Source organism: Ostrea edulis, chromosome 6 (genome assembly GCF_947568905.1).
Source record: "Ostrea edulis chromosome 6, xbOstEdul1.1, whole genome shotgun sequence".
NCBI lineage: Eukaryota > Metazoa > Mollusca > Bivalvia > Ostreida > Ostreidae > Ostrea > Ostrea edulis.
This window is the reverse complement of record NC_079169.1, coordinates 34,781,443-34,794,348: the sequence shown is the minus strand read 5'-3', so window position 1 is coordinate 34,794,348 and position 12,906 is coordinate 34,781,443. Positions and strand designations below refer to the sequence as shown.

At 35.5% G+C, this 12,906-nt stretch overlaps 1 protein-coding gene across 3 annotated transcripts; it reads right to left on the bottom strand.

The window, feature by feature from the left end:
- Positions 1–1,685: 1,685 nt before the first annotated feature.
- Positions 1,686–3,483, bottom strand: LOC125683352 (mannose-binding protein C-like). 3 transcript variants are annotated; one of them, XR_007372912.2, is made up of 4 exons: positions 3,388–3,483; positions 3,016–3,194; positions 1,985–2,194; positions 1,686–1,763 (listed from the first exon to the last, which is right to left on the bottom strand). XR_007372912.2 is itself a non-coding variant. In XM_048924420.2 (3 exons), the coding sequence occupies exons 1-3, from the start codon at positions 3,425–3,427 to the stop codon at positions 1,756–1,758; spliced, it is 258 nt and encodes an 85-aa protein (XP_048780377.1). In that variant the 5' UTR covers positions 3,428–3,455; the 3' UTR covers positions 1,686–1,755. The 3 variants fall into 3 exon arrangements, 1 of the variants encoding a protein (XP_048780377.1); XR_007372913.2 differs by lacking the exons at positions 3,016–3,194; positions 3,388–3,483 and adding an exon at positions 3,236–3,335; XM_048924420.2 differs by lacking the exon at positions 3,016–3,194 and having other exon boundaries at positions 3,388–3,455.
- Between the last annotated feature and the right edge of the window lie 9,423 nt (positions 3,484–12,906).

Sequence of the window (12,906 nt, the reverse complement as noted above, 5' to 3'; positions counted from 1 at the left end):
CCCTGACATTTATGGTATACATTTGTAATGATGTTGTCTTTTAACTGATGTAATTGAATTTAAGATTGGTTTTTCTGTTTTCTAAAAACATGAAGAAAAAAGGACAACAGAGACCAATCTACGACCGGTCACACCCGCCGTAAGCCCTATATCTTGATCAGGTAAACGGAGTTATCCGTAGTCAAAATCAGTGTACCAAGAATGGCATAACGATCGGCATGAAAACTGAAGACAGCGTTTGACCCAATGATAGGTTGTATTGGCAAACTATATCGTTATAACGACCATAGAAATTATGAAATGCTAATTTTAAACGAGACTGTTGGAACCCCTGCACCATCAACTTGTTTGTCAGTAGCCTGATTCGATTTACAAACTTACCATAAGCAGAACAAGCTCTTGCGTATCGAATCAGTTGAGAGATGTAAACAACATATGCAGGTGATAATGGAATATTGCTACATAAATATGAGAAGTTGACGATGGAGAATCTGAAATCATCCCGTTTGTCTTACAGTTGAGTTGTTAGTTTGCCGTTAATATATACTTTCAATAAAATATCTAAGTATCAAGCAGAAGTGAACGACTCTGTGGTGTCTTTTATTTCAAATTCACTGGAATCGACATAGGAATGATAATTATTATGCTGATAGATAATACGTCGTCGATATAACCAAATGTCGATTTGAAGGCCACAGCAAAAGATTTTTCCTTAATCTCACGTAGAAGTTTTTAAAAATAAATTCTCCTTCATAGAAATATAAAAACAGGTCCGCTAACAAAGGAGCACAATGCGTGCTCATGGGAATTCGAACATGCTGTTGGAAGACTTGATCAGCAAACACCACGAAGATATTGTCAATGAAGAACTCAAGCAAATTTTTATTTCAACCTCAGAGTACTTGTGCGTGGAATCAGAGTGGTGTTTAACAAAATAATTTTTGGATGACTGATCACTAGATAGGAATATGTGCGTTATCCATTTTTGTTAAAGAAGCAACTGTCTATGATGTTAAAAGGTATAATCTTTGATTTATCGTGAGGAATGGTCGCGCAAAGAGTTGAAAAGCCATACGTTTTGATGTTGTTGATTTGAGAAAAGTTTGTGATTTCAAGTTTACTAAAAGTTTTAAGAATTTTTTAGAATCCACAATTGATTTACACCACTTCCGGCATATGTTGTCGATCAATACATTTGGAGTTTCTCCTTCACAGCTGTTAATATTGTCGTGAGGAGCAAAGACAGGAGCTTGGTAGAACATTTCCTGGATCCAGCAATGTATTTTTGTTTGTAAGGGGTTTTGTGTAGTTTAGGAATCAATGTATATACATAATAAAAAGAATCATTATCATAATGGTTTTGCATGCCTTTAATTTCAGAGTCAAAACAAAAGTTGCCGTATTATTAAAATACAATTAATTCAAATTAATCTTTATCTTCCCATAGCGTTCCTCTTACAGCGCAAGCAAATTATATGAAATGGATATGTACGAAAATTTTCCCGATACAAGATGAAATACGGCAGTTTTATTCTTTGTTTTATATGTTACAAATTTCTCACGTTCTTTTATACTCTCATGATGACGGTTTTTTTTAATCAAGTGCCCACATTCTTTGTCAACGAATGTATACCATTATATATACGTTTATATAGTATTTTATCTATAAAACAGGAACAACTTGACATATTACAATGATCATTTTATTATGCACAGACATTGCTAAATGGCTGCAAGGCATCCCTCTATTCCGTATCAGTAACCTACAAATGATAAGCACATTTCAGATCATTCCATCAAATTCTTAAGTGTTTACTTTATGTTCATTTCCATAAGGTTCCTGTCTTTGCACTTTAAATCCTGATCTTGCAAAGTAAACTCAAAATCCCAAATGAAGAGCATTAGAGAATGATAAAAAAAAAAGAAACAATAATGTAACGTCTCAATTCTAAACAATTGTTATAATAATTCAAAAGTTTCCTACCTGAAACTTCGCAGATGAAGGTAAATTTCTTAGAGTAGGTATCGTCATCCCAGCGGCCTCTACCTCCATAGTTCAACGTTCTGCAATGTTGATTTCCTCTGTAATTGTCTGGGGGTCCTCCCCAGTTGGTGTATGGCATTCTCTCTCCAGTAGTTACTGACCTCGACACACCTTCCATTGCCTGGTCGGTAATTCCAATCCATGTGGATACTATCATATAAATAATGATAAGTCTTAATAATAGGTAGCATTGCACCTTAAACAAACAATTGTAGAGAAAAGCAAACGTTCCTAATCTGGATGTTGACTTATCTGTACCTTTATGAAACTAATATTCGAAAGAATTCCTAGAATCGAAATTGCAAATAAACTAGTACAAATGTATTACAAAATTTATTTATTACAAAATTTATTGAACATGTGCACCTTTGTAGGATGACCTATTGTTATATTCTTATGAGGCGTATATTTTATTCAAAAGCTTCCACATGAGAAAATGCTCTCTTACAGTGACCTTTAATTCGACAGTTAGATAGATCTACAACGTTTTATCTATCAAGAATAATCATTTTCATTCATATATCGATTCGACATATCCTTATGAACTCGAGATCAAGACACTACGGGTCGACTACTTCCACTTTTACTTAGATATTTTATTGATTCTTTGATTGTTTTGCTGTTTTCCGCCACACTCAACAATGTTTCAGTTATTTGGTGGTGCCCAGTTTTTATTCGTGGCAGAGAAAACCCAGATACAATGTACCTGGGAAGAGACCACCAACCTTCCGAAAGAAAACTGGGAAACTTGCTCACTTACCGGTGCGAGCGGGATTCGAACCCGCGCCAACCAGAGGTGAGAGGTCGTGTGATTTGAGCACAATGCTGTAACCACTCGGCCACGGAGGCCCTCGAAAACAAATATTGACTACAAACTAACAACTCAACTTTATGACAAACGGAATGATTTTAGGTTCTCCATCGTCAACTTTTTATATTTTTATATTTTTGTAGCGATATTCCATTATTACCTGCATATGGTGTTTACATCTCTCAACTAATTTGATACACAAGAGTTTGTTCTGAGTATCACCCCACTTCTGTTTGGTAATTATGATAGTCAACCTGTTCTGTACTTTAAAGATAACCAATCGTTTTCTTGTGCATTGTCGATGTGTACCAAATTTCCACCCTGACGTCGGCAGTACAACTACAATAACAAAGTGTTATGAACGTATTTCAGTACCTTACCCATGCATTTCTTGAATTATCTCCTGTATCTCCTGTAATAGAATCATTAAACAAAATGCCCTCCATATCAAAGTCGTACATGTAAATAAGAATGAAAAAATCCGATTCTTAGAAATACAATTTAACTAATATGCAAATTTGCCAACACATACTTTCAAGGTAATGACATGCCATGATTAAAAAAGACTGCATCTTCACAATTCAAGGGTTATTGATTCGTTACCTCGCACTAACCCTTGACATCAGTCGCTATATAAAAGTTGGGCTCATCAGAGCATTACTCAATCAACTATAAATAAAACATCCAATGAAATCACTGCATCTTGTTACGGTGTACATGGATACAAATTACGCGATCTCATACTGCTGTATTGATAAACACGCACAATTGTAATATTACACCACTAATTACGTTTATTGATAGTAGATCAAGTTTGAAAACTTTTTTGCTTAAGGCAATATTGCTTATACGATTGAAATAGCCATACCTGTAGGTATCAATGCACGTGTTCTTATTTGAATATCTCGCTTTGCGTTGTTATAAATAGAACCACATTTTTTTCATTGGCCCCCCACCTCTTTTGTGGAAACAATCAGAGAGAGACCAACATTTTGAAAGTCACTAATGTCAAGGGTTAGTGCGAGGTAACTAATCAATAACCCTTCACTTGTGAAGGTGGAAAGACTGTAGCGTTAAGGTTTTTCCTTTTATTCAGTTATCGTGATGAACACAATACAGGCCTGGGCTCCCATCCAATTCAATTTTTGAGTAGAATGATAATACCAATGCTTATTGTATCTTAACCATTCCGCCCCTGAAAAAAAAGTTCACTTATTCAAAGGTTTGCCATAAATGTTAAGGTATGCTGATAGTGAGTATAGGGTCGCGGTCCAATTATGATTCTGATTTTATTTATGTTACTAGCTGTGTCACTCATGAACGAAATGTTGCGTGAATCTGTTTTAACACCAAATTATAAGGATTATTGAAACTACAGTCGATTGCTTACATATATGTGCACATGCATTATATTTTTGTTGTTTTATGAAAAGATCAGTACACTTAAGCTATAAGATTTGGAAACTCTTCTGTTATCATTTTCTACCCCTGAATTTTATTTTATTGCAGAATTACATTATTATACAATAATGTATTTTTAATATACAGGATAAAGTTTTTTCTTAAGTACCCCACGGGAAAAATATAGTTAATGATATGTTTACTCTAATACACCCCCCCCCCCCCCATTTCAATTTAAATGATCTTTCTGATTCATCGGCAAAACGCATGAAACCAAAAAAAAATTACACGGATGACACAAACATATTTGTCAGAAGAAATTGAACATTGCTTTATCATTGCTAGAAATCAAAATTTGTGTGAAACGGAAACACTTCTAATAAAACTTTGTACTTGTGCTAGACGTTTTACACATTGTGGAATCGTAAAGGAAAATTAATCTTAAATTTCATTTTATAGCCATGGTGCTTAAAAGCTAGCGATACACGTTTGGAACTGCAGTGATGTCTTTATAATTTTGCTTTTATATTATGAAAATAACGTATATGCCAATGATATTCTTATGACGGTCTTATTTCAAGGTGTTTACTTTCAATGTAAATAGAGAAGATATATATATATATATATATATATATATATATATATATATATATAAGCACTAAAGTTCCAACAACACCCGATACCTCAAAGTGTCGGATCCTCAACATGGATACAAGGTCAAATAGAAAAAAATATACAAAGCACTAAAATGACCAACGACACGAACAACGAGATTGTCAAATTTTCGGGACGACCCGTCCCTTCTTCAGGACAAACGAAAAGAATTACATAATGTGGTCAATATCAACAGAGCATAATCACAAAAACTACATATAAATACATCTAGCACTACAACTACACTAATCTACAAACGTATTTACAACGCAGACTACATGTTTTTGGTCTTTAGGCTTGCCAATCAATGTTAAAAGTGGAGCGAATTAGGATATGCCTTATTCGTCCAAAGAGCTGATCCAAAATGTCCGAAAAGAAAAACAATAAACTTAATTAATATCAAGTGGAACGAGTTAACCCAATTACGTTGACAAATAGTAAAGCTAACTCGTACCCAGATAGATTCTATTTTAACCATGCATAATTCATAAAAGATAATAATAAGTAACAAATACAAAAAAATAAATAAATAAAAAATAAATAAATAAATGAAAATAAGCTATGTAAAGGAAGTAAGAAATGAACAAAGTTTGAGAGAAAGATAATGTAAACAAGTTTGAATAAGTTAACAAAATGGACCAACTCCAAACAAAAACAAAGAATAAGCAGCCCATATATATATATATATATATATATATATATATATATATATATATATATAAGCACAAAAACCCAACAACACCCTACTTTCTTAAAGTGTCGGATCTGAGAAGATACAAGGCCAGTAAAGAAATTTATAAAAGCACTGAAAAGGCCACGACGTTGTTGGTTATTTAAAACTCAAATTTTCGACGCAACTCGCGTCTTTATCAAGAGACGTATATCACATAAACAAATAACACGCAAAAACGACAAGTATCGATAAACTACATTGGTGACAAGAGTGATACACTGTTGTACTGAGTGATAAAAATGGTGGTGGTTTCGTTGTAAAGCGTGTTTACTGACTATGGTTTAGAGAGTTTGTACCATGGTCGGGTCGAGGCCTCTGCTGGTGCACTGCTAGTCCCCGAGGGTGTCTTCAGCCCAGTATCTAAGTACTTCGTTACTAGCTACAAAATACGGATGTATATTTAATTCCTGGAATAAAATTTAGAAATTCATTTCAAAATTAAGGATTATCTCCCTCATGCATAGCTTTTATCCTTGGACGAATTTTGCTCCAGTTTTTGGCACTCTAGTTTTCCTTTTAGCTCTTTCAAGTTTATTGTTAATTCGAATTTCCAAAATTTCGGCTTCAGCATCACTGAAGAGACATTATTTGTCGAAATGCGCTTCTGGTGCATCAAAATTGGTACCGCATAAGTTATATATATATATATATATATATATATATATATATATATATAATGTTAATGTTAGGCACTTTTAAAAATACAGACATATTTTAAACAGTTCCGTCTATAAGTTTTAAGCGCCTCTCAATTCCTGTACTTTAAAGGAGACATTCTATGTAAAATGTACATGTTGAATAGCATGAAGTAAAAATATTAACAGTTTAGTTTCGACTTAAACAGTTTTATGAAATATTTTTCCTTGGCTTTGCGTAATTGTTCATTTTCCTCTTTTACTTTGTAAAATGGGAAAATATAAAAACTGCCGTCCCCGCACAAATAACGTCATAATGGAACTTTTTTACATTGTTTCAAAATCTACTGACGAGCCCGCAGGGCGAAAACGCTATAGATAAAAGTTTGAGCATTGGATTTTATTTTTTGACTTTATTCTACCCCTACTCCAAGAAAAAAGAAATTATTGAATATATATATATATATATATATATATATATATATATATATATATATATTGGTTGATTTGGTAAACGGCGTAGACGTCATTCCATGTCATCCCAGACGTGCTCGATTGACGATAAATCGGGGAAAACAGCTGGCCAAGGCAAGACATCGACATTCTGTTGAACAAAAAAGACCCCGACTACACATGCAACATGTGTCCTTGAGTTGTCTTGCTGCAGAGTGATGTGATTTTGCTGTCTCTATATGAAGGGTATGGCGCTGAATAATTTCGTCTCGAAAGCGTACGCCGGTGAGATTTCCATTGACAATTTGTAGAGGGGTCCTTCCACGTGCTGTTATTCACCCCACACCATAACGCTACCTCCACCGAATTATCGATCTTGCACAGCACAAGCGTCCTGATACCGCTCCCCAACGCGACGATACACTCTACAACGGCCGTCACTGCTATCCAAATGAAATATGGAATCATCAGTGAACAAAATATTGGCCCAATCCTAGTATTCTGAATCGCATATGTCGTCTGCACCACGCTAGTCTAGCGATACCATGACATTGAATCAGTATTGGGAGTACCGCTGGGCGTCTTGGTCTGATGTTGTGCTCGCGCAGACGATTACGCACAGTTCTTGGACTGATTGGTCAAAGTCCAGGAATGCTACGAGTAGTCAAACTTGCTGTCTGGAAATGATTTCTCAGATGCACAAGTCTAATGTGGTTGTCCTGCCAACGCGACATCACACGAGGACGCCCAGAACGTGGTCGATCCCGAGTGTTACCAGATTGTTGGGAACGTCTCCATAATGACTGGACGGTGTTCCGATGAACTCCAAAGTGTCTTGCCGTCACGATATCTTGTGCCATTCCAGCTTGAAGCGTCCCAACAGCATGATTACGTTAGATTTCGCTGAGTCATGGCATAACAGAAGGGTAAATTTGGTCAAAACTAAAGTGCTTTCCTTAACGAAGTGTCCAAACAAACCTTTTACACTTCTTACTCCAAACAGTATTGGCCAGTAAAACTCGTGCGAATGAACACTTCAATAAACAACATGTGTTCACTAACCATGAAAAAGTCCGTGCATCTGAGTCGGGTACTATCCGATATTGTTGAACATCACCTTTTTAGATTGTTTAGATTTTATAAATATATACAATAAATATAGAAAACCTATACTAAATTTTATAATGCACAGTTTCTTTTTCCCGCTAGTATATATATATATATATATATATATATATATATATATATATATATATAATGTCAAAAATGAATATAGAAATCGGCACAGTTGTTAGATAATTTAAAATAATCAAATCAAAAATGATCACATTAAAATCAACTATCAGATCCTGCTAGTACTTTCGCTTTACGGCTCTTCAGGCAGTTTGTCTTAAATGTTTCAGTTTCATAGTAACTTTATCAACTGAAACAACAATATAAACAGCCTGAAGAGCCGTAAGGCGAAAGTATTAGCAGGAACTGATCGCGATCATTTTTGGATTTTTTAAAATATATATATATATATATATATATATATATATATATATATATATATATATATATATATACATGAAAGCTAAAGATAAAAAAAACACCTTATCAATCTCATAACTCCTATAAACAATACAAGGTCACACCCGCGGTAAGCCCAATATCTTGATCTGGTAAACGGAGTGATCCGTAGTCAAAATTATTGTACTAAGTACAGCCTATTAATCTGTATAAAACAAATCAGACAACATTTTACCCAATGATAGGTTGTATTGACAAATTATATCGTTATAACGACCATAGAATTTGCAAAATGCTAAATTTGAACGAGACTGTTGATACACCTGTACCATTAACTTGTTTGTCAGTAGTCTCCTCGATTTAAAAACTGACCATACGCAGAACAAGCTCTTACGTATCGAATAAGTTGAGAGATATTAACACCATATGCAGATGATAATGGAATATTGGTATATAAATATAGGAATTTGACAATAGAGAAGCTAAAATCTTAAAGATGAGTTGTTAGTATATCTAAGTATGAAGCAGTAGTGGAGGACTCTGTGGTGTCTTTTATTTCGAGTTCAGAGGAATATATTGAATCGCCATATGATTGATTGTATCTTGTGAAAGGCGAAGATAACGAACAGTGATCAATCTCATAACTTATATAAGCAATACAAAATACAGATTTGTTTAACGTCCCTCTCGAGAATTTTTTAATCATATTGAGATGTACCAACACCAGTGAAGGGCTTCAAATTTAGACCCATGCTCGGCGATTACGGCCTTTGCGCAGTGGGGTTCTTTAGTGTGCTACACCTACTGTGACTCTGGACATGCGTTTTTATGGTCATTTCCGAGGACCCGTGATATTCACACCTGATGCTGAGCGTTTGGCGATGGACCTGTCGCTACCTGTTTTAACGACTTGGGTTTGTCGCGGCCGGGATTCGAACCCCGACCTTCCGCATGCGGGGCGAACGCTCTACATCTAGACCACATCGGCGACCCGAATCGACCTATAAATGAATCGACATATAATTGAAAAGCAATATTGTTAATAGGTAATACGTCGTCGATATATTTAAATGTCGAATTGAAGACCACAAGAGACATTTTCTTCTCACGTAGAAGTTTCTGAATTCTGCTTCATCAGAAAATGCAAATAGGTCAGCTAACAATGGAGTGCAATTCGTGCCCATGGGAATTCCAACAGACTGTTGGAAGACCTGATCATTAAAGACCACGAAGATATTGTCAATGAGGAACTCCGGGGCATTTTTAGTTCAACTTCAGAGTACTTGTGTGTGGAATAAGAGTGATGTTTAAAAAAGTAATATTTTGAATAACTGATCACTAGACATGAATATTTCCGTTTTCTATTGTATTAAGGAAGTAACCGTCTATGATGTCAAAAAATGTAGTCTTTAATTAATTGTGAGGAATGGTCGTGTAATGTGTCAAAATGTCATACGTTTTGATGTTGATTTTAGAAAAGTTTTGAGAATCCATATTTACTTTTTAAAAAATTATAATCCACATTTCATTTACACCACTTCTGGTATATGTGGTCGCACAATACGTTTGAAGTTTCTCCTTCACAGCTGTTAATATTTTCGAGAGGAGTAAAGAACATTTATTGGATCCAGCACTGTATCTTTGTTTGTAAGGGTTTTCATGAAGCTTAGGAATCCAGTATAGGTACGGTAACTCATATTCGTCCGATCCATTGACTGGGATAATGTAACGAATTTCCTATTATCGATCTACGAATGTGCTTGTTATATTTCCTAGAATACTTATATATATATATATATATATATATATATATATATATATATATATATATATATAGTTTCTCTTTTTACAGGTACCAAGAACTGTAGTGACAATTATTCAATGCTTGTACTCGTATGTGATCATTTCTTTCAGTGGGGTTATGTTTTACCTTGTTTGTTTATTACTTGTACTTTTACATTGTCTTGTTTCGGTGACGCGATTTATGCGATAATTTGTACACATTTGAGTCGATCAAATACTTCCTCTATAGCACGTTACGTCTATAACGTCACGTTGGGTCGGGTTTACGTCAGTTGGATCAACGGTAACAAGACAATTCACTTTTGGCTTTTCATTCGAACCATTTGGACGTGTTGTTTTTTAGAGAAGAGAAATGTCCAGGTAAACGTTATAGAAATTCTTAATCGGAAATAGTTGGAATTATAATTTATATTTATTGGAATTTACCTGAAATCTGGGGGGCCTGATTATATATTCTAGCAAGTGACTATTTTAGAATTATTGTTGTATTTCAAAGTTGTGAGAAAATCAATGTTTAATTCAAATGAAAGTAATGAACTTTTACACTTGTGTTGTTTCATTTTATTACTTGGTAATTTATGTGACCGAGCCCAGGTCACTATAGATCTAACTCGCTACCAGAGTTAAACTTTTGTCGATCGTTTGGATTTAACTCCGCTACCAGGTTGAGTGTTGAAATTGAAAACTCTCGCAGTAGCGAAATTGCTACATTTGGTGGCAGCGGTGGGATCACTTGAAATTTCAACCAGTAACTTTTTATTTCTAAATGGAATAACAAATTCTAATAAATAAGGAAATATTTTCACTTGCTAGAATTCGTCCAAATAAAAAAAACCTAAATATTTTATTGAATTAAAATTGGATTTAAATCAGAATGTCGGAAGCCCGTGAAAACCCCTACATACCAGTTGCCCTTGAAATTCGCCCTAATGACCAGGGTGGGGGTGAACCAGAGTCGGATAAGTGTCCGAATAGAATTAGCAGTGATTTTGGGGAAATTGAGACCAAGGTTAACAGTTTGCAAACTCAGATAGGTGATATGGCAAATGTCTTAGAAAAATTAACTAGGACCTTGGACAATGTGGTGAAAATTAATCACGATATTTCTGATGGTAGATGCGATGTGAGTGAATTTAGAACTGTTGATAATTGGAGTGAACGCGATGCTCATGACAATCCCAGTGACGCTGCCCAGTCACATTTTTGTCCCCCCTACAATGCTTTGGGTGCAGATAGACATAAACCAGAATATTCTGACCAGTTTCATTCAGTTTTACCACACAGTAGGGGCCATCCAGTGCATGTTGTAAACCAAAATCATATGACGGACGGTCGAGTTGGACAGATTACATTACACAGTTCGAAATGGTTTGTCGTTTAAATGATTGGCATGACGATGTCAAAGCCCTTGAGTTAGCAACTTCATTGCGAGGTACCGCCAGAAGTGTGTTAACCGACTTAAAACCACATCAACTAAATCATTATGTGGAACTGAAACATGCCCTTCAATTTCGTTTTGAGCCCAAAGCAAACAGAAATGTATCGAGCCCAGATGAATGGTCGGTACCGTAAAAGAGATGATAGTTTATCTGAATTAGCTCAGGATATTAAATGTTTAGCAAGATTGGCCTATCCAACTGCCCCATGTGAAGTCAGGTATACACTGGCTTATAAATGTTTCCGAGACGCTCTGTGTGACCAAAATATGGAATGGGCCATATGTCAAAGTACTTCGGAAAATATCGACGAGGTATTAAATCTAGCATTAAAATTTGAAGCATTCAAATTGGGGAGGGATAGAAAATATACCCCGGCATTGCGATTTCAACAAGAAATCGGAGACAATAGCCTAACACCCGTACCCTTATATGCGATGAATGAAAAATCGCAAAATCAAACACAACTTTCAGACAACAGTTATGAAACAAAGAAATTTCTTACTGTGGCAAACCGGGCGACTTTCGGAATAGATGCTGAAAACGTGTTGATGACCAGAAAACCGAAAAAGCAAATCGCGCGTCCCGTGACCAGGTTGACGTCGATAGATCTGCCAACGCGAAAGTTAAAAGTTCGCGTGATCAAACCTCAGAAAAGTTTTTAAACGGTCCGAGGCTGAGCCTGTAGGTCAAGTCTCAGCCTGTAACAGTGATGAAATTAAAAATTGTGAAAAAGAAGGACCTACTGACAAGTGTTTAAACTTAATGAAGCGCGCAACGATAGTTTATTTGTGATCGCGGAAATAAACAAACGAGAAATAAATTGTCTTGTTGATACTGGTGCGTCTGTTTCTGTGTTACATAAAAGATTACATGACAATATCGTTGGGAAAGACAAACCAAAGTTAGATAGTCAGTGTGGAAAGTTACGCATGGCTGATGGTAAGATGATTACCCCTGAGGGAGTCATGGAGATGACCCTTCATATTGACGAGAAACCTTATTCTTGTAGGATGATAGTTGTTGATATTGAGGTACCCGCTGTCCTTGGTTATGATTTTCTAAGAGACAATGATTGTGAAATAAAATTGGGTTCTGGTACTCTCAAGCTAAATGGTGTTTCAGTAACTTGTAGACTTCAAAGTCAGATCCAGTCCATGTTTAAGTTGTCACTGACTTAAAATGTTGTTGTGCCGCCCTGTAATGAAATGATTATCCCTATAAAAGTTGTTGATGATATACCTGTAGGAGGAGTAGGTGTTGTTAGTCAAAGTTGTCCTTCTGTTTTAAGGAAAGGAATATTTGTGGGCAGAACATTATTTGAGACCAAGCAAAATGTTATTCCTTTACGTGTGGTTAATGCTTCTGACTCCCCTCAGACCATTTTCAAAGGGACTCTAACAGCTGAATGTGAGACTGTACCA